The sequence below is a fragment of the Moesziomyces antarcticus genome (assembly GCF_000747765.1).
Source record: "Moesziomyces antarcticus DNA, scaffold: scaffold_v10011, strain JCM 10317, whole genome shotgun sequence".
Taxonomy (NCBI): domain Eukaryota; kingdom Fungi; phylum Basidiomycota; class Ustilaginomycetes; order Ustilaginales; family Ustilaginaceae; genus Moesziomyces; species Moesziomyces antarcticus.
Window position 1 is genome coordinate 499,724 of NW_014638999.1, and position 16,739 is coordinate 516,462.

Below are 16,739 nucleotides of genomic sequence, written 5' to 3' on the forward strand. Positions count from 1 at the left end.
CCCCACCACCTCCCTACCCACCGTGTTGGTGGCGGCGGGACCTTGCCGCCTTGCCCCTCTCTTCTCCCTGATACACCGACGAGCCCGGACAGCGAACGCCACTTGGCTTTCACCTCCTCTCACCATGTCTTCCCTCCCCTTTTCTCCAATCTCCATCCAGTCTTTGTAGCGATTAGGGATATGCAGCGTGTTCGACGTGACGAATTGGGCTCAGACGGGCGCACGCGTGTCGACGACACCGACCCGCGAATCTCGTTCGCACCGAGCAACTCGCCGTACGTCACCGAAAATTCGGTCTGGACGATCCCCAAGACTCCGCTGGCGTACAATGGCTCGTTTGTCGCCAGCGACGCCGACACGGCCAAGCTCACGTTTCCTTTTTCTGGCGACACGCTGCACGTGGGTATGCTGCACACTGCGGCCGGGATCAGTGCACGCCTGACGCTCGAGAACGGCACCTCCCTCCCACTCAGCATCACGCCGCAAGAGGCCGCCGCGAGTCTACCCGGTAACAGCACAACAGCGTTCCAGAAAAAGGTGCGTCGCTTCAGCGATCTTGGCTGCTCCAACCACACGGCCACCATCACGCCGGAACCCAACACGCTCGCACCGATCTACTTTGACTTTTACAGCTACAAACCCCCCGGTCCCACGGGCTGTACGCCTCCAGCTCCAACAGCAGGTGGAAGAGAAAGCGTGGATGAGCACACCATGTTGCACGCGGGGATTGGGGCCATGGCGGCTATTACGTGTGTGGCAATTGGAGTGCTGGTGTACTTTTGGACCAAGCGCAGGAAGAAGCCAAAGGTGGACGAGGTGGATCGAATGTACAAGCCGCGACGGGCACAGACGAGTGTGGAGACGATGGCCATGCCGCTTGCTGTGGCCTACTATGGCAACAAGCTGTCGGTGGAGCATGAAGAGTACCGCCCGCGCGTGCTGCACACTCTACCCGTCCAGGCAAGCGAGTCCGGACGTACCAGTACATACACCGAAGAAGAGGCGTTCAGCATCGGTCAAACGCTCCTCGGCCTCGATCACGAAGCTTCTCCGCACCTCGATGCCACGCCGGGACAGGCGAATGCAACCACTTCGGCACTTTTATCCCCTCACGCAGATGGCGAGGAGAAGAGTGCGGCGACAGCGCCGGAGGCGGTGCGACGTCCGTGTACGGCATCTGCAGTGGACCGATTGCGCAGCGACGCAAGGGAGCTGTCGGTAACGCGAGCACTGTCGCCATTTCAGCGACGCCTTCCGACCGCACCCGCGGTTCCGGCAGCAGGTCGCTTTCGTCGCAACTCTACGGCGTCGGTCGAGACGCACTGGACCTCGGCCTCGCTCGACGAGTCGCGCCTGGATGGCCTGACGATCGAGCACGAGAGAGCACGCGTGCTGAGCAACGCTACGCTTCCTCGCCGACCACCCAAGTCACCCCACCGCCCTACAACAGGCACCAACCCCCCACCGCCACTCTCCTTCCTCCCCTTCTCTCTTTGAACACTCGCTTACGGTCCGTTTGTAGATAGCATGACGCTCGTTAAATCCATCCATCTTTGCAGTGTATTCGCAAAAGCTACTGGGCAAAGTCGCCACCGAACTCTAACGCGACGCGGTCATCCAGGTCTACATCCACTACCTTGTCCCACGCAACGCCGTCGTGCAGCGGCTGAAAGGTCGCCACGGCCTTTGCGGCTACCCATGGGCTTTGGACCGCGCGGAGTGGGAGCTTGAGCACCGACGCGAAGCTGCGCTCGTACAGCACAATTCGCGCCTGGCAGCGGTACGAGTGGTGACAGTACGCAGGTTTCCAACCGCCCCTACACGGCCCCGGGATCTGGGTTGCAAACGTCTCCTCTGCACCGTGCACGCTGATGCTCGCCCACCTCGTGGCATCCCACACGTCGAGCACGAAGGTCTTGCGCTTGAAGTTGCGGCGCATGGTAAAACCGATCCCACGATGCACCTTCTCACCGCCTGGACCGTCGAAGGCGTGTTGGGGCCCCACCGCGGACGGCGGAGTGAAGTTCCAGTCCACCTCGCGTCCCTGTGTGGGCTTGATGTGGATTCCCACCAGAAACGCCGTCAGACCCAAGATCGAGCCTCCGGCGAGAGACAGTCTTACTGCAGGCCCGCTGTCGGTGTGTGGTAGCGAAGGGTCGGAGAGTGGCGATGCACCATGCACCCACATCCATCCCGAGGGAAAGCCGTGGCCCCAGTTCTTCTCGACGTGCAGCAGTGCACGTCCGGCCGCCACGGCATCCTCCAACTCCTCACTGCTGTTACTCGGTGCAGACTGGACGACGTGCTCGAGGGAGAACATGGCAGGGGCGCTGGAGGTGTGCACGTACCAGTGCAGCGGTAGCACAGCGCCCAGATGCTGGATCCACCCCTCGGGACCTTTACTCCCCATCAGCCCGTGCGGGCGGTGAGGGTGCCAGGGGACGTGCTTTGTCGACCGCACGCGCGCGCGCGTCGCCACGCGTCTAGTCCCCGAAGACCGCGCCGCATTCGGAAGTGCCACGTCCACCACCACGTTGCCGTTCGCATCCACCTGCACGAAGCCGAACGAGTCGCCATCCACCTCTCCCGCCTCAGACGGAAGGTCGATACGGAACGGCTGGACGCTGCTCGCACTTGCACGTGCGCCGAGCTTGAGCTGCCACGCGGGGATGTACCGAATGATCTCGAACGAGTCCATGCTCTTGTGCTTGCCCTTCTCTGCGTTGCGAGGCAGCCGGTCGCCCTGCTGTGTGGGAGAGTGCAGCGATTGAAACAGCGCGGATTCTTCGCCGTGCACGATCCAGCGCAGGTACAGGCAGATGCGCTGGTCGATCGGCGCCGACTGCAGCTCGCACACCACGAGGATGAGGTCCGCCGGCGAAGGTGTAGGCAGCCCGCGAGCATCCGCACCATTCGGAAAATCGTTGGGCTTGGCGGAGCTTCCGAGTCCGAGTGGATGCGCAAGATACGATTCGGGGCTGTCGAAGACCGGGTCGATGTCCGTGAGCATCGGCTGCTGCGTGGACGAGCTGCGCGTGCCATCCGGCAGCGTGCCACGCCCTAGCGAGGGTCGGCGTGGCTGCGGAGTGGGTGATGGCGGATCGTTTGTGGACGAAGTGGAATTGTGAGAATGAGAGGACGAGTCTGACGTTATAGAAGCTGACCGCAATCGACGCTGCCTGACCTGCTGTGTCGCCCCACGGCGTGTAGAAGCTGACTGCGGCGACCTGGCTGACTTGGCGAGACGCGGGATGCGAGAGGGTGATGGCCCCGCAGCAGCCGCCACGCCATTCTCTCCCCTGTGCTTGGCCACTTTCCTGGCTTTCGATGTCTTGTTCGTTGTAGTTGCCTGTGGCTGCGGCGATGCCTGGCGGTGGACGGCATGCGAGCGGCCCGAGTGCGATTCGAGGCGGAGGAAGAAGCCTTCGAACTCGGAGCCTGCCACATGTGTGGGCGGGAACGGATCTGCAGCCAGAGGCAGAATTCTAGAAAGCAGCGACTCCATCTCGACGCCAATGAAACTGTGTAGGATCGTGGTGGCTTGGTGAGGCTGGGTTGCGGAGTTGGCCGCCATGCTAAGCTCTGGATGGAAGGCCGCTTCGGATGTCGGGAATGTGGAGGTGGCCGAGGCTCGAAAATCGCCGATTGGCACCGAATCGAGCCTTCCGATTCGGCGATGTGTTGAATTGGAAGAATCGCCGGGCTGTTGGCTCGTGCTCAACACCCTTGAACCGCCACCACCACCACCAACACCACCGACCCACTTCATCTTGCCTTCGCCATCCTCACCCTCACTGCTCGAGCTGTCTCTAGTACCACCAATCACTGATTGCTACACCATAGCCGGGACTAGCGCAGCTCGAGCATGTCTAGTCGATATGCCGCCCACGATCTCTCGGACGCGGCGATAGGCGGCTCGCGCCTGCGCATCCAGAATGGCCAGTTCATCGACTCGAGCGGCCGCACGGTAACACTCCATGGCGTCAACGTTGCTGGATCCAGCAAGCTTCCCACATCGCCGAACGGACTTTCGCATCTGCACGAGGGCTTCTACGAATCGCATCGCACCGTCTCTTTCGTCGGTCGGCCATTTCCTCTGTCCGAAGCACCGCTGCACTTTGCTCGTCTTCGCGCGTGGGGGCTGCCTCTCATTCGGCTTCTTGTAACATGGGAGTCGATCGCACATGCAGGTCCGCGTAAAGAGGACATCGACGTCGAGTATATCGACTATCTCGAACAGCTGCTCAGGCTCATGGCCGAGTTCGGGCTCAAGTGCTTCATCTGTGCGCACCAGGATGTGTGGTCCAGATTCAGCGGCGGCTCGGGTGCGCCTGGCTGGACGTTCCAGGCTGCTGGTCTTGACATCGAGACATTCTCGCAGACCGGTGCTGCCTACATCCACTGTCAGGATGAGAAGGACAAACAGGAGAACGGCACCAGCAAAAAGGAAGCCACTGGCGCCTTCTTGTGGCCATCCGGGTACCAGAAGCTTGCCGCCAGCACCATGGCTACGCTCTTTTGGGCGGGTGATGCACTGGCCCCCAAGCTGGCGCTCGATAGCCTGGACGACAAGAAGGACGGCCAGAAGGTGGGCGTCCAGACGTTTCTGCAGTCGGCCTATATCGAGGCATTTGGTGCGCTTGCAGACAGGCTCCTGCCGCTCGAGGCGTGCATCGGATTCGAGCCCATGAACGAGCCGCATCGCGGCCTGATCAATCTGCACGACTTTCACTCGTGGAACTACGACACGGATCTGCACATCGGTCACTACCCCTCGCTCATCCAGGCTCTTGCGCTCGGCAGCGGCTTCAAGCAGGACGTCAAGTTTTACGTCAAGTCCTGGCCGTTTCCCACGCGCGTTTCGCACACCTCGACCATCGATCCCAAGGGCCGATCCTGCTGGCTCACTCCATCGACTGGCAGCGATTCGAGAGCAGAGCAAGGTGCGGTGGACTCGTTGGCGGCGCTGGGCCACGGGCTGGGAGCGTGTCTGTGGAGGCAGCACGGCGTGTGGGAGTGGGACGAGTCGAAGCAGGTGCCCGTGGTGCTGCAGTACGACTACTTTGAGAAGGACCATCGGCAGGGGCGGCAGGGCGACCGCATCGAGTGGTACCGCGACTGTTTTGGACCGTTCCTCAAACGCTTCTCCGAGCGCATCAACCGCTCGCGCCCTGGCGCGTTCACCTTTGTCGAACCGATCCCCAACGAGTTCATCCCCCCTTGGATCCCCGCTCGCGTCATCGAGGATGCCACGCTTGCCGCCGAGTACAAGCAAGCCGCGTACACGCAAAAATACGCCACGCGCACGCTCATCGATACCCCGCGTCCCAGTGGCGAGACGGGCTTCGTGTACGCGCCGCACTTTTACGACCTCAACGTGCTGTTCGGCAAGGTGCATGAGTGGATGAGCGTCAACGTGCAGGGCTTGAGTCGTGGCATGTTCCTGCCGAAAGCGATCTACTTTGGCGCGCGCGGGCTCAGGAAGAACTACACGGCGCAGATGGGTCGGATCAAGGAGCTGGCGCGCGCGTCGTTGGGCAACGTGCCCATCGTCGTTGGCGAGGTGGGCATTCCGTTTGACATCAACGGCAAGCACGCGTATAAGACGGGCGACTACAGCAAGCAGCACGAGCTTATGGATGCGCTCATCAGTGCCATGGAGAAGCTCGCGCTCGGCTTTACGCTGTGGAACTACAACCCGGACAACCGCGTCGAGTACGGCGATGGCTGGAACTTTGAGGATTTCAGCATGACCAATGGCGATCACGAGCACGCTGACTCCAGTGCGGGTGGCACGCCGGGGTTGCAGCCCGACTTTCGCAATGCGGCGCACGAAGAAGATCCGCTGTATCGAGGCGGTCGTACGCTCGAGGTCATCATCCGCCCGTACGCCGTCAAGGTCGCAGGCACGCTGGTCGAGACAACCTTCGACGTCGACACGCTCTTCTTCGAGGTGCACTGGAAGAACCCCTCCAAGCCTACTCGAGTAGAAGAGAGCGAGGAGGATGAGAAGAAGAGGAGAACCACCGAGATCTTTGTGCCCGCCTACCACTACCGCCACAAGCGCTTTAGCATCACCACCACCGATGCCGAGACCGTGTTCGACGCCGAGCTCCAGACGCTCTTTGTGACGCACAAGGACACGCGGCCGAACGCGGTGCACAAGCTCAAGATCGAGCTCGAGCATCCCCAGGCGCATCGAGTGCACAGGCTGCGCGAGCGGCGTGCGCTTGTTCGCCCGCGCGGGGTTATCGACAGGCTCGAAAGACTGTGTCCCGAGAGCATCGTGCTGCGCTGGAACGCCATGAGCACAGGCCAGACATGGAGCATCGTCCTGGTGCTCATGGCTGTACTGCTCACCGTCTGGACGGTTGACCGACACATGTCGCGCTTCATGACGTCTCGCGCCGCACCAGCCGGCGGCAAGCTCGACCTGTGATCGCGCCGCATTCGCTCTATCTCGGCTTTTAGACCTCATTCATTGCATCTAGATCTAGATCGCATCCGGTCCTTACCTTCTCTCTCCCCCGCGTGTCTGTGCTTGTCTGTCAATGATCCCGAGTGCAGAGCAGCGGTGAAGAGGTTGATGTCGAGCAAAGGAGTGCCATTTTTTCGAATTTGTTGAGTCTGTCGATTCGACAAAATTGTATTTTTTCACGCCGGCATTCGGATCTCGCTCGGACCCTCTCCATGCCGCCTCAGCCTCGTCTAGCTTCGCACCACCATCCTCAACACCTGCACCTACACACAGCGGCACAAGCTGGACGACGTTTCAGCACGGCCACACGCAGCTCAAAGATGGCTCTACCCGCGCCCGGACCCGCGGAGCTGCCGCCAATGCAGCGCGGCGCGCCAGCACCTCCCATACAACCTCCACCAGCGCCTCAAGCCGGTGCGCCTCAGGCGGGTCCGCATCTGCTGTCGCTCAAAGTGATGCGTGCCTCTGCGCCGTCGCTCGCCGTGAGCGAAAAGCCGTACTTTGACGATGCGCCTTCCACATCCAGCAACCTGCTTGCCGCCGTTGGCGAGGGGATCTCGGCAGGGCTGAGCCACGACCTGCTTTCCAACCGGTGGGACGGCTCGAGCAGCAGCAGCGGGGTGGGGGCAGCGTATCGGTCGGCGGCGGAGAACTTCCCGATCAGCAGTGTGCTTGTGCTGCCCAACTCGTTCGGCACGCTGTTTCTCGGCGAGACGTTCCGGACGTACGTGTGCGTGCGCAACGAGAGCGGCGCCGCGGTGCGCGAGCCGAGCCTGCGCGTAGAGATGCAAGTCGGCGCCTCGGACGCCTCACAACCCCACGCCGAGTCGGGACGATGGCATCAGCTCGCGCACATCATCATGCCCTCGCCCTCGCGCTATACTCCCGATCCTTCCGACACAGATGGCCAAGGCCGGCCGGTGTGGGAGCTCGCACCGGCGCAGGCACTCGAGACATCGCTCGGGTACGATATCAAGGACCTCGGGCCACATGTGCTCGTGTGTACCGTCGGGTACAAAGCACGCGTGATGATGCACGATGGACAAGAGGCGTGGGTGGAGCGAAGTTTCCGCAAGTTCTTCAAATTCGCCGTGGAGAGGTCGCCGATCTCGGTGCGCACCAAGGTGCACCAGCCGCGCGAGGCGTGTGCGGTGTACCACCCCGACCCGGCGGTGCGCGAGCGCGTCCACCTCGAGGTGCAGGTGCAAAACGTCGCGTCCAACGGCTCCAGCCTCGTCCTGGACCGGCTCGACCTCAAGACCGCCCCCGGTTGGACGTGGAGTAGCATCGACCGACCCTCTTTGTCCTCGGATGCTCAGGACACGGATATGTGGATGCGCGTGGGGGGCAAGAGCAAGATGCTGCTAGCCGACGGTGATGTGCGCCAGTACCTGTTTGCGCTCGTCCCTTGCGAGGAAGTGGCGTTCTGGGAGGCGCGCGAGAGCGGCATGGACATGGGCAGCACACAGGAAGGATGGGCGATCAGGGGCGATGCATTGGGGCATCTGGATATCAGCTGGCGCATGAGCCTGGGCGAGCCCGGTCGTCTGCAAACCTCACAGCTCGTGCGTCGCCGCGTCGTGGTCGCTCCCGTCTCCGCCCATACAACCGACGAGACACGGCCGACACCGCAGCTAGCGACGCAACTTACACTCACCCGGGCGGCGGTGGAGACACTAGCGGCGGTCACGGCGGAAACGCGTCGGATCGAACTCGAAGTGGCGCTTAGCGTTGCGGATGTATGTGCTGCGCGGTCGGAGGCGGTGGATGATGACGATACGCCGCTGTCCGAGATCGCCCCCACGCAGCGAGAGGGGGAGGTGGTGACGGTCGAGCGCACGTTCAGGCTCGCATTGCAGCACTGTACCGTCGAGCAGCCGAGCGATGAAGCGCCGGCAGGAGAGGATGTGACGCCACGAAAAGCGCCGAGTCGCACCTCGACGCCCACAGGCACGGCTTCGCCACTACTCGCGCTGAACAAGACCAGGCTCCAGGCGAATCTGTCGAACCTCGTGCGCGCGGGGTCTTTGTCGCTCCGCGCAGGGAGGGGGGATGAATCAGCTGCGCCCACACCCGCTCGCCAGCCTAGTCCTGCTCCGCTTGGTCCGGCTGTACCGCCCAAGGGGGAGAGTGTACCTGCACCCGTGTTGTCGGCGTCGCGAGTACATGCCCTCCACTCGCGGTGGACGCAACACCACGCCCAAGCCATCTCGCGCCCGCTCGTCGAACACTACACCCCCACCCCCAACGCCCATCCCCTAGGCACATCCCTAATCCCCCTCCCCAACATCACACTGGCGTTCCAGGCCCGACGAACACCCACCGGATGGCAACGACTCTCCCAGCTCGAACCACAAACCGTCCACGCAACGCTCGAATACGCCGTGGGGCCTTCCCAAGACACAGTAAGATTAGGCGCAGTAAGGATCCTCCTACTCAGCTTTACTGATCCACAGACGCATGCGTGCAATACGGTGTTGGATGAGATTCCTGTACTTGCAGAATACCTCACCGTCTAAGAGCATAAATACATTTTGCCGCAGCTGCGTCAGAGCTGGCGACGAGCCTCGGTGACGAGTTGCGAAAGTGAGGCAATCGAAAGCCAGCCCTGTTGCTCGGCCGTGCGTGCGTCCACCTGCGACTGAAACCCAGACTCGGCGGGGGCAAGACACACCACCAGCTGAGATGACGACCCGCCACGCGCGGGTAGAAGCACATCTACAAATCCACACCCACCCACCTCGCTTCCATCCACCCGTAGCGAAGCCACCCCTGTTGCCGGGAAGCTCAGCTCGATACGGGCAAAGTCGAACCCGAGCCCGAGACCGAGCTGCTTGGTGTACGCCTCTTTGTACGTCCACAGCGTATACAGCCGTGTAAGCATCTCCCCCTCAGTGCGGGGGTCGAGCACCCACTGCGTCTCGGTGGGAGTGAGAGCCATATCCATTGTATCTACAAAGGCGCGCACGTCCGTCTCGTACCGCGGCAACGCAACCGCCATGACATCCACACCCACCCGCACCTCCTCCTCCCCGGGTGAGGCGATGTGAAATGCCATCACAACCCAGTCCCCATCATGCGACAGGTTATAGTCCACCCGCACGGGTAGGTCGGGCGCAGCGATGTACGGCCTCCCCTGTGGCGTTGCCCCGAAACGCACTGCCTCCCACGCCACGCCGAACCGTTTCGATAGCAACATGCGTGGGAGCAGCCGTGCGACGAACGACCGCACACGGTCAACTTGCCGATGGTACCGCATCACCTTCTCCCGCTCGGCGGCGTTGCATGCCCCGGGAAGCAGCTCGTCTACAATCGACCCGAGCGCACCCTCGCTAAGGCTAGAGACGTCCGAAATATCAATGGCCCACACCTGCATTTGCGAATCCGCACGCGGCATCAAGACCCCACCGACAGAGTTGGCGTCAGCTACACTGCTCTGCGCATCGCGAGCCGGCCCTGCCCCCGGACCCGCAGTGCTGGCGCTGGAGGAAGGGGTGGCGGCGGGAAGAGTGGACTGACCTGAGCTAGAAGCGTCTGCTGTGCGCGTTGCAGCTGCGACGACGGTGTCCTTGGCCATGATGAGCGCATCGATCGTATTCACTCGGCAGTCGCGCAGGAACGAGACGAGGTCGGTACCGCCAGTGCCCTTTGCGCCGCCGCCGTTGTCGTTGGAGGCCGTGTCGAGCGCTGCGTCCGCCTCGGCCTCGTCACTCTGCGCGCGCGCCTTGGCGAGCTTGCGGTCCACCGCCGGCTCGCCAGTGAAGCCCTTGGGCAGCGGCGCATACGCGGGCGGCGGCGAGCCGCGCGCCTGCGCCACAATGTAGAGGTAGGCGATCTTCATGTGCTCGTCGCGCAGCGCCTTGAGCTGGGTGAGCGCATTGTCGTAGGCGGCGGGCAGGCCTTCGTCGTGCTCGTCGGTCTGCGCCTTGAGCGCGAGACTGCGGATCGGGTGCGGCATCTCCCTCAGCTGCTCCTGCTCTGCCTCGCTACCGGCAGAACTGGCATCGTCGTCAGCTGGAGCATCGTCGTCGTCGTCAATGTCGTCGGCATCATCAAACGAGATGGTGCGGAGGTGCGAGAGGAAGGCGCGGTGGTGGCCGGGCATGTAGAGCGACATCCTCTCCATGAAGGTGGCGTCGGCACCGCGTGCGTCGCCGTTGGAGGTGACGGCCGGACGATTGAGACGCTGCTTGCGACGCGTGTGGTCGACGTCAAGGAAGACGTCGACGGCGTGGATCAGGGTGCTCTGTCCTGCGGATGGGCCGGAGAAGACGCGCTTGACGCCTTCCGCGTCGACGCCCTCAAAGTGCCATCCGATCTCGTCGCCCTTGTCGACGGTGTCGCTGCCGACAAACCAGGGTCTGATGCCCCAGTAGAAGATCTTTGGGTCGCAGCCGTTGCGCACGTCGTGGAGCAGGCGCGTGAGGTCCTGGAGGACGACGGCGAGCCTGTTGAGATTGGCGGCGATGCGGCGGCGTGCGACGCGATCGGCAACAAAGGCCTCGTCGAGACTGACGCGCATGAGCTCGAGCGCCTCTACGCCGCGCGCCTCGATGAGGAGCGAGGTGAAGAAAAAGTGGTGCTCGGAGGGCGTGCCAGTAAAGGTCTCCACGATGCGAAGGTTGTCGGGCTCGAGGCCGCGGGTGGGGTCGATGTACTTCCAGTTCCAGAGCACGGTGGTGGCGTAGGTGAGCACGGGGGGCAGGTCGAGCTTCTGCGAGAGCTGCACCCAGGGCACGGCGATGGCGGCGGGCACACGACGGGCGAACTTGCCGGCAAGTTCGTCTGCGAGGTCCTGATCGTCCTGGAGCTCTTCTGGCGACTTGCGCGAGAAGACGTTGAGCCATGAGCGTGCAGGGGTGGGGTCGACGGCGTGTTCAGCCTTGCGAGGCTGGGAGTGGATGTAGAAGTGTGCGAGGAAGGAGAGGACGACATGGCCGCGACGTGCGAAGCGAATGTCGTTGGCGAGCTCATCGGAGAGGGGCAGGACGGGCATTTCGCGCAGGGATCGACGCCAGCGACGGGCGAGGATGCGCTGTTGCGGGGTGATGGTGATGCCGCCGCCGCCCTGCATGAGTGGGATGCGCTTGGCTTGGTCGAGTGCGTGTTCCCAGTGGTCGGCGTGCGGGCGCGTGAGGCGGAGCACGGGTGCTTCGGGAGGGAGGAAGCCAGAGCGAACGTCGACGTCAAAGTCGGCGGCTGCGAGGGTGGAGGTGTCTGGGATGTGGTCGTCGACGGTGGAGAAGCCAGCTGGACGCGGGACGGCGTCTGCGAGGCGGTCCAGGGGCGGATTGGCGCGAGCGACGGAGGATGGCGCTGCGGGGATGCCAGCCTGAACAGCGGAGGCGAGCTCGGCGAGCGGCTGAGAGGGGGCTAGCAAGGCGGCATGTGCTTCTAGTGCTGGCATGGTGGTGGTGGCAGCTGCGTCTATGGAGGCAGAGCGAGTGGTTGAGGAGGATGAGGCGGAGAGATGACGGACGAGGGGGTGTTCGGATGGGTCGGAGGGCTGCGCTTTATGGGGACCGCGTTGCTGCGCGAGGAAGTGGTCTGGAGGGACCTCGAAGTACTCTGCCTCATCGTGCGAGTGTGGCCAGGAGGGGTAGAAGGTGGCCCTGGGCGACGAAGAGAGTCGGCTCGGGCCTGCTGCTGAGCTGTTGTCGGTGGAGGCTGGCATGGTTTGTGCCGACGTGTGAGCGATGCGATGCAGAGAGGAGAGGCTTTTGGTGGGGATAGGTGATGCGATCGCAAAGGGAGCTGTTGGATGGCAGCGGGGGTGAGCAGGAAGGATCGGGCCGAAGGAGGCCGTGATGAAAAGGGCGTGGTTGGCGTGCGGGATGTACTTGGCGACGATGCAACGGAGATGGTGGTGGGAGTGAGGGACGAGAAACGATTGCGAGAGCCGATGCGTGGGACGGGGAGGGTTGGTTGTTATTATACTGTTGCAGGCCGTGCGGATGTTGCGCTGATGAAGGCTCGGCTTTTAGGGGCGAGGGCGCGGAGGGACGCCTCGGGATCGAGGCTCGCTAATCGAGGGATACGCTGGGGAATGTTTGCGCTCGGGGTCGCGCTGTGGTAGAATGAACTGGAGGTGGGAAGCGGAGGGACTGACGCGCAGAGGCCGAGGGAAAGGCGTCGTGGGGAATGGGAATGTGGTACGCTGCCACGCTGCTACGCTGGTGGGGATGGTGGACGGACACAAAGATGGCGACAGCTCGGCAATTCAGGGCGTTGGCTGACGAAGGCGAGAAAATGTCCGAAGTAAGCGGCAGTTCCCGAGCGCTTCCCCACCCGCAAATCTCGAAATTTCACACCAGGGCGTGTGAGTGTGCGGTACCTTTGCGCCCCACCAACTTGCTAAGCTGCCAACACGGCTCGGCCCGACACCGATCTCGACGCCCAGTCAGCCCGATTATCGATGCTCCATCGGCGAGCCCCTGTTTTTGGAAATTGAATTTGGGCCATTTTTTGAAAAGCAACACGCACACACACGTACGGCACAGCCTCGCAGCTTGAATCGACGGCAGAGTTGGCAGTTGGCAGTTGGCAGTTGGCAGTTGGCAGTTGGCACTTGGCAGTTGGCAGTTGGCAGTGGCTGCTGCTGCTGCTGCTGCGCATCGCATCGCATTCGCGCTGCGCTCTGTTGGATTCCACTTTGCGCCGCGTGTGCAGGTGAGTGTGAGTGCACTGTCTCACAGCCTCACTCTACGCTCAGTGCAGCACTGGCGCGCCTCGCCCGCCCACCACACTCGATCTCATCAGCCTCCACCACTACCATCATCCTCACCTCAGCCCGCTCCTCGCAACACCTCTGGCTGCATCTCGACCCGCCTCGCACTTTCTCCTCTTGCAGTCCCGACCTGGCTAGCACGCCTCGACCTCGACGCACGAACGCACGAACGCACGCACACACGCATACTCTCATCCGCCCCAACCTCGTCCACACAAAATGGCGGGCCTCTCTGCAGACTACGACTACCTGTTCAAGCTCTTGCTGATCGGCGACTCGGGCGTCGGAAAGTCGTGTCTCTTGCTCCGATTTGCAGACGACACCTACACCGAATCCTACATCTCCACCATCGGCGTCGACTTCAAGATCCGCACCATCGAGCTCGAAGGAAAGACGGTCAAGCTTCAGATTGTAAGTTGACCCTACTCCACCACTACCATGCCGACCCACCCACCCGCTGACTTTGCTTTGAGATCAACAGTGGGACACGGCGGGACAGGAGCGCTTCCGCACCATCACATCGTCGTACTACCGCGGCGCACACGGCATCATCGTCGTCTACGACGTGACGGACAACGACACGTTCAGCAACGTCAAGCAATGGCTCCAGGAGATCGACCGCTACGCCTGCGAGGGCGTCAACAAGCTGCTCGTCGGCAACAAGTCCGACCTCACCAACAAAAAGGTCGTCGAGTACGCCACCGCCAAGGAGTTTGCCGACCAGCTCCAGATCCCCTTCCTCGAGACCTCGGCCAAGTCGGCCACCAACGTCGAGCAGGCGTTCTTGACCATGGCAAAGCAGATCAAGGACCGCATGGGCAACTCCACCGTCAACAACCAGCCCGGCGCAAAGTCCACCCTCAAGGTCGGCCAGGGCCAGAACGTCTCGCAGCAATCCAACGGCGGATGCTGCTGATTGCCCCCCGCACAACCACACATTTTCGTCGCCTTCTCGCGCAGCCGCTGGCCGTGGCGCGAGCAGCGTCCAGCCCCAGTCTGCACCCGCTCCTGATGACCCCCGCAATGTGAAATGCCTGTAAATTTACAGATCGAGTCTTGTTTGATGGGCAGAGAGTGTCGGCGGTGGGAGCAATTGAGCACCAACGCGCTCTCGAGCCGGGCTGAGCTGAGACCAACGCTTTGGCGCTCTCAAAAAATCGCGCGCGCGTGCGGCTCGAAATGCACACTCGCGGCTCTTGCGCTCTCCACATTGACCCCCGCTGCTACCATCTGTCAATTTGCTCTTCACCTCCTCCCACCTCATCCTCCGCACACCCTACCCCTCACCGGTTAGCTTCAAGGATGCCGTCAACACAAGAGACACGGTCTCGGGCGGGTCCGTCATCTGGCTCGCCCACCCGCCCGCACAAACGCGCGGTGGAGGAGGACTTTACCTACAACGCGCGACAGGATGTCAACGACCGACGAGCTGTTCGATCCGAATACCGCGCACTCATCGCCGAGGCGGACGAGTCGAAGCGCGACCAGACGCTCAAACCACGTGCGCTGCTCGAGCTCATCCACAAGGCGGACGAGCTTCACACGCGCGTCGTCGCGCCGAGCGAGAGCGTGCTCGACACCAAGACGCTCGCGTCCATGTCCGAGATGGGCGCACGCATGGCCAAGAAGATGAAGCTCAACGCCGACGCATTCGATACCCACGAGCTCATGTCGCGCCTCGCGCGCTTTCTCGGCGGTCAGGCCGCACCCCTCCGCCCCAGCAACGATGATTCGGATGACGAGGAGGATATCGAGCAGTGGAAGTGGGATAGACTCGGTCGCCTCGCAAGTGGCGTATCGAGACGTGCAGTTACTCTCGACTTTATGCTGGGCCCGCTGGAGACGCTGCCGAAACAACGACGAGCGGGAATGGTGAGGAGACAGGACGATGCGCCGGCCCAGAGGACAGCCCCGCGCGCATTGGGGCAGCACGACCTGCAACAGACCGACGGCAAGGAAAGCACCTCGCAGATCTTCAAGGTCGCCCAGCTGCTCAAGCAGCAAGGCGACGCCGGTGTGTGTCTCTTCAGCTTCGCCGTGGATCCGCACAGCTTTGTCAATACCGTCGAAAACTTTTTCCACGTAAGCTTCCTCATCAAGGAAAACAAGGCGAGCCTGCACACCGACCAAGCCGGCAACGCCATCCTCGGTAAGTCCCCACCCCCCACACACACGTCTCTCAGCAAAACCCAAGCTCACCACTTATTATTCTTGCATTGTGGGTGGTGCGGTGTAGCTACTGCGCAGCCTCCGTCGGGGGAGGAGGAGGGGGAGGAGGAAGAGATGCGATCCAAGCAGTTCATCATGGAGATCGACTGGGCGACGTACCTGGATGCGATCCAGCTCTACGGCTTGACCACCAGCATCATCCCCACGCGTCCGAACCGCGTCGATCCGCTCAGTGGGCTAGCCGCTCTCTCCGGGTCCTAGGTAATGGAAGCTAAGATCGTGGAGCGCGTGTTTGTCCCACCACCTCACCACATCGCCTACCGCATCTACGGCGTTCTGGGGTGCAGCCACTGTGAGGTGTGCACGACGTTTGGCGTTCCAATTCGGCAGCGGCGTTGCGGTGAGTTGCGTGCTGAGGCGGTGCAGGTTGCGAGCCGTGTCGGCGAGGTTGGGCGTGATGGTGTAGAGGGAGAGCGTGTTGGAGAGAAGTACGGGGTAGGGAGGCGTCCAGGTGGAGAGCACCGCTTCGTACAGCTCGCGGTCGCAGTGCGGCATGTACAGTAAGCTTTGTGGATCTGCGTACCACTGCGAGATCTCGCTGGACAGTGTTCGCACATTGTAGTGTGCGAGAAGTGCGGTGTCGGAGGATGTAAAGACCGGATCGTACGCCACGCACTCCACTGGCGGTAGCGATTCGTCTTTAGACCGAGTGCAAGGTTTCGCGTCCTTGCTGTCGGCTGTATCTGGTCGATTTGTAGTGGCGAGTTGGGTGAAGAATGTGCGCAGAACCACGAGGAGCGCCAACTGGATCTGCGCACTCCGGCTACCCGTCGGCGACCCTAGCCCGAGACAAACGATCTTGCGGGGTACTTGGCTTGCTCCCGACCAAACGGTGTGCAGCGTCTGTGCGAGACGGTGTGCGAGCGATTCGCCCTCGCGCGTGTGCAGTTGTGAGCCGAGGTAGGTGGTCATACAGTCGACCACTGCCCGCGCGCGCTCCACCGCCCTCTCATCACCACCATCCTGCGTGGGGCGAGGTTGAGAGGCGTATGTAAACCCCGATGACGGTGAAGAGCAGCTCGATGCTCCAGCTTGGCTGGCTTGGCTAGCTTGGCTAGCTTGGCTGGCTTGGCTGGCTTGGCTGGCTTGGTTTGGCTTGCGTCGTGCGGGGCGAGTGGGTCGTCGACGTCGACGCACTACCTCAAACGCCACCTCGTCCGCATCACTGTTGGCATCCATCGCCAACGTCGATGCTCGTCGTGACGAAAGCAGCGCTCGCACCAAGAATTCCGAGCTCAAAAAAATTAAAGGGTCCACCCGACTCGCACCCCCACCCAACCACGCACATACCGCACGCGCACAAGC

General features: G+C 62.2%; 8 protein-coding genes across 8 annotated transcripts; 5 read left to right on the forward strand and 3 right to left on the reverse strand.

Annotated features, from left to right (window-relative positions):
• Positions 1 to 180: 180 nt before the first annotated feature.
• Positions 181 to 1,497, forward strand: PAN0_011c4358 (uncharacterized protein; the record flags this gene model as incomplete). The annotated part of the gene is made up of 1 exon (XM_014800328.1): positions 181 to 1,497. The coding sequence occupies one exon, from the start codon at positions 181 to 183 to the stop codon at positions 1,495 to 1,497; it is 1,317 nt and encodes a 438-aa protein (XP_014655814.1).
• A 76-nt stretch (positions 1,498 to 1,573) lies between these two features.
• On the reverse strand, positions 1,574 to 3,769 carry PAN0_011d4359 (uncharacterized protein; the record flags this gene model as incomplete). The annotated part of the gene is made up of 1 exon (XM_014800329.1): positions 1,574 to 3,769. One exon carries the CDS (start codon positions 3,767 to 3,769, stop codon positions 1,574 to 1,576), a length of 2,196 nt encoding a protein of 731 aa, XP_014655815.1.
• A 96-nt stretch (positions 3,770 to 3,865) lies between these two features.
• On the forward strand, positions 3,866 to 6,439 carry PAN0_011c4360 (glycoside hydrolase family 5 protein; the record flags this gene model as incomplete). The annotated part of the gene is made up of 1 exon (XM_014800330.1): positions 3,866 to 6,439. One exon carries the CDS (start codon positions 3,866 to 3,868, stop codon positions 6,437 to 6,439), a length of 2,574 nt encoding a protein of 857 aa, XP_014655816.1.
• Positions 6,440 to 6,690: 251 nt separating this feature from the next.
• PAN0_011c4361 (trafficking protein particle complex subunit 13) lies at positions 6,691 to 8,997 on the forward strand (the record flags this gene model as incomplete). The annotated part of the gene is made up of 1 exon (XM_014800331.1): positions 6,691 to 8,997. One exon carries the CDS (start codon positions 6,691 to 6,693, stop codon positions 8,995 to 8,997), a length of 2,307 nt encoding a protein of 768 aa, XP_014655817.1.
• Positions 8,998 to 9,026: 29 nt separating this feature from the next.
• On the reverse strand, positions 9,027 to 12,152 carry PAN0_011d4362 (Indoleamine2,3-dioxygenase; the record flags this gene model as incomplete). The annotated part of the gene is made up of 1 exon (XM_014800332.1): positions 9,027 to 12,152. One exon carries the CDS (start codon positions 12,150 to 12,152, stop codon positions 9,027 to 9,029), a length of 3,126 nt encoding a protein of 1,041 aa, XP_014655818.1.
• Positions 12,153 to 13,424: 1,272 nt separating this feature from the next.
• On the forward strand, positions 13,425 to 14,121 carry PAN0_011c4363 (GTP-binding protein Ypt1; the record flags this gene model as incomplete). The annotated part of the gene is made up of 2 exons (XM_014800333.1): positions 13,425 to 13,616; positions 13,687 to 14,121. 2 exons carry the CDS (start codon positions 13,425 to 13,427, stop codon positions 14,119 to 14,121), a joined length of 627 nt encoding a protein of 208 aa, XP_014655819.1.
• A 386-nt stretch (positions 14,122 to 14,507) lies between these two features.
• Positions 14,508 to 15,635, forward strand: PAN0_011c4364 (nuclear protein qri2; the record flags this gene model as incomplete). The annotated part of the gene is made up of 2 exons (XM_014800334.1): positions 14,508 to 15,354; positions 15,442 to 15,635. 2 exons carry the CDS (start codon positions 14,508 to 14,510, stop codon positions 15,633 to 15,635), a joined length of 1,041 nt encoding a protein of 346 aa, XP_014655820.1.
• Positions 15,636 to 15,700: 65 nt separating this feature from the next.
• On the reverse strand, positions 15,701 to 16,613 carry PAN0_011d4365 (uncharacterized protein; the record flags this gene model as incomplete). The annotated part of the gene is made up of 2 exons (XM_014800335.1): positions 15,701 to 15,724; positions 15,867 to 16,613. The coding sequence occupies 2 exons, from the start codon at positions 16,611 to 16,613 to the stop codon at positions 15,701 to 15,703; spliced, it is 771 nt and encodes a 256-aa protein (XP_014655821.1).
• Between the last annotated feature and the right edge of the window lie 126 nt (positions 16,614 to 16,739).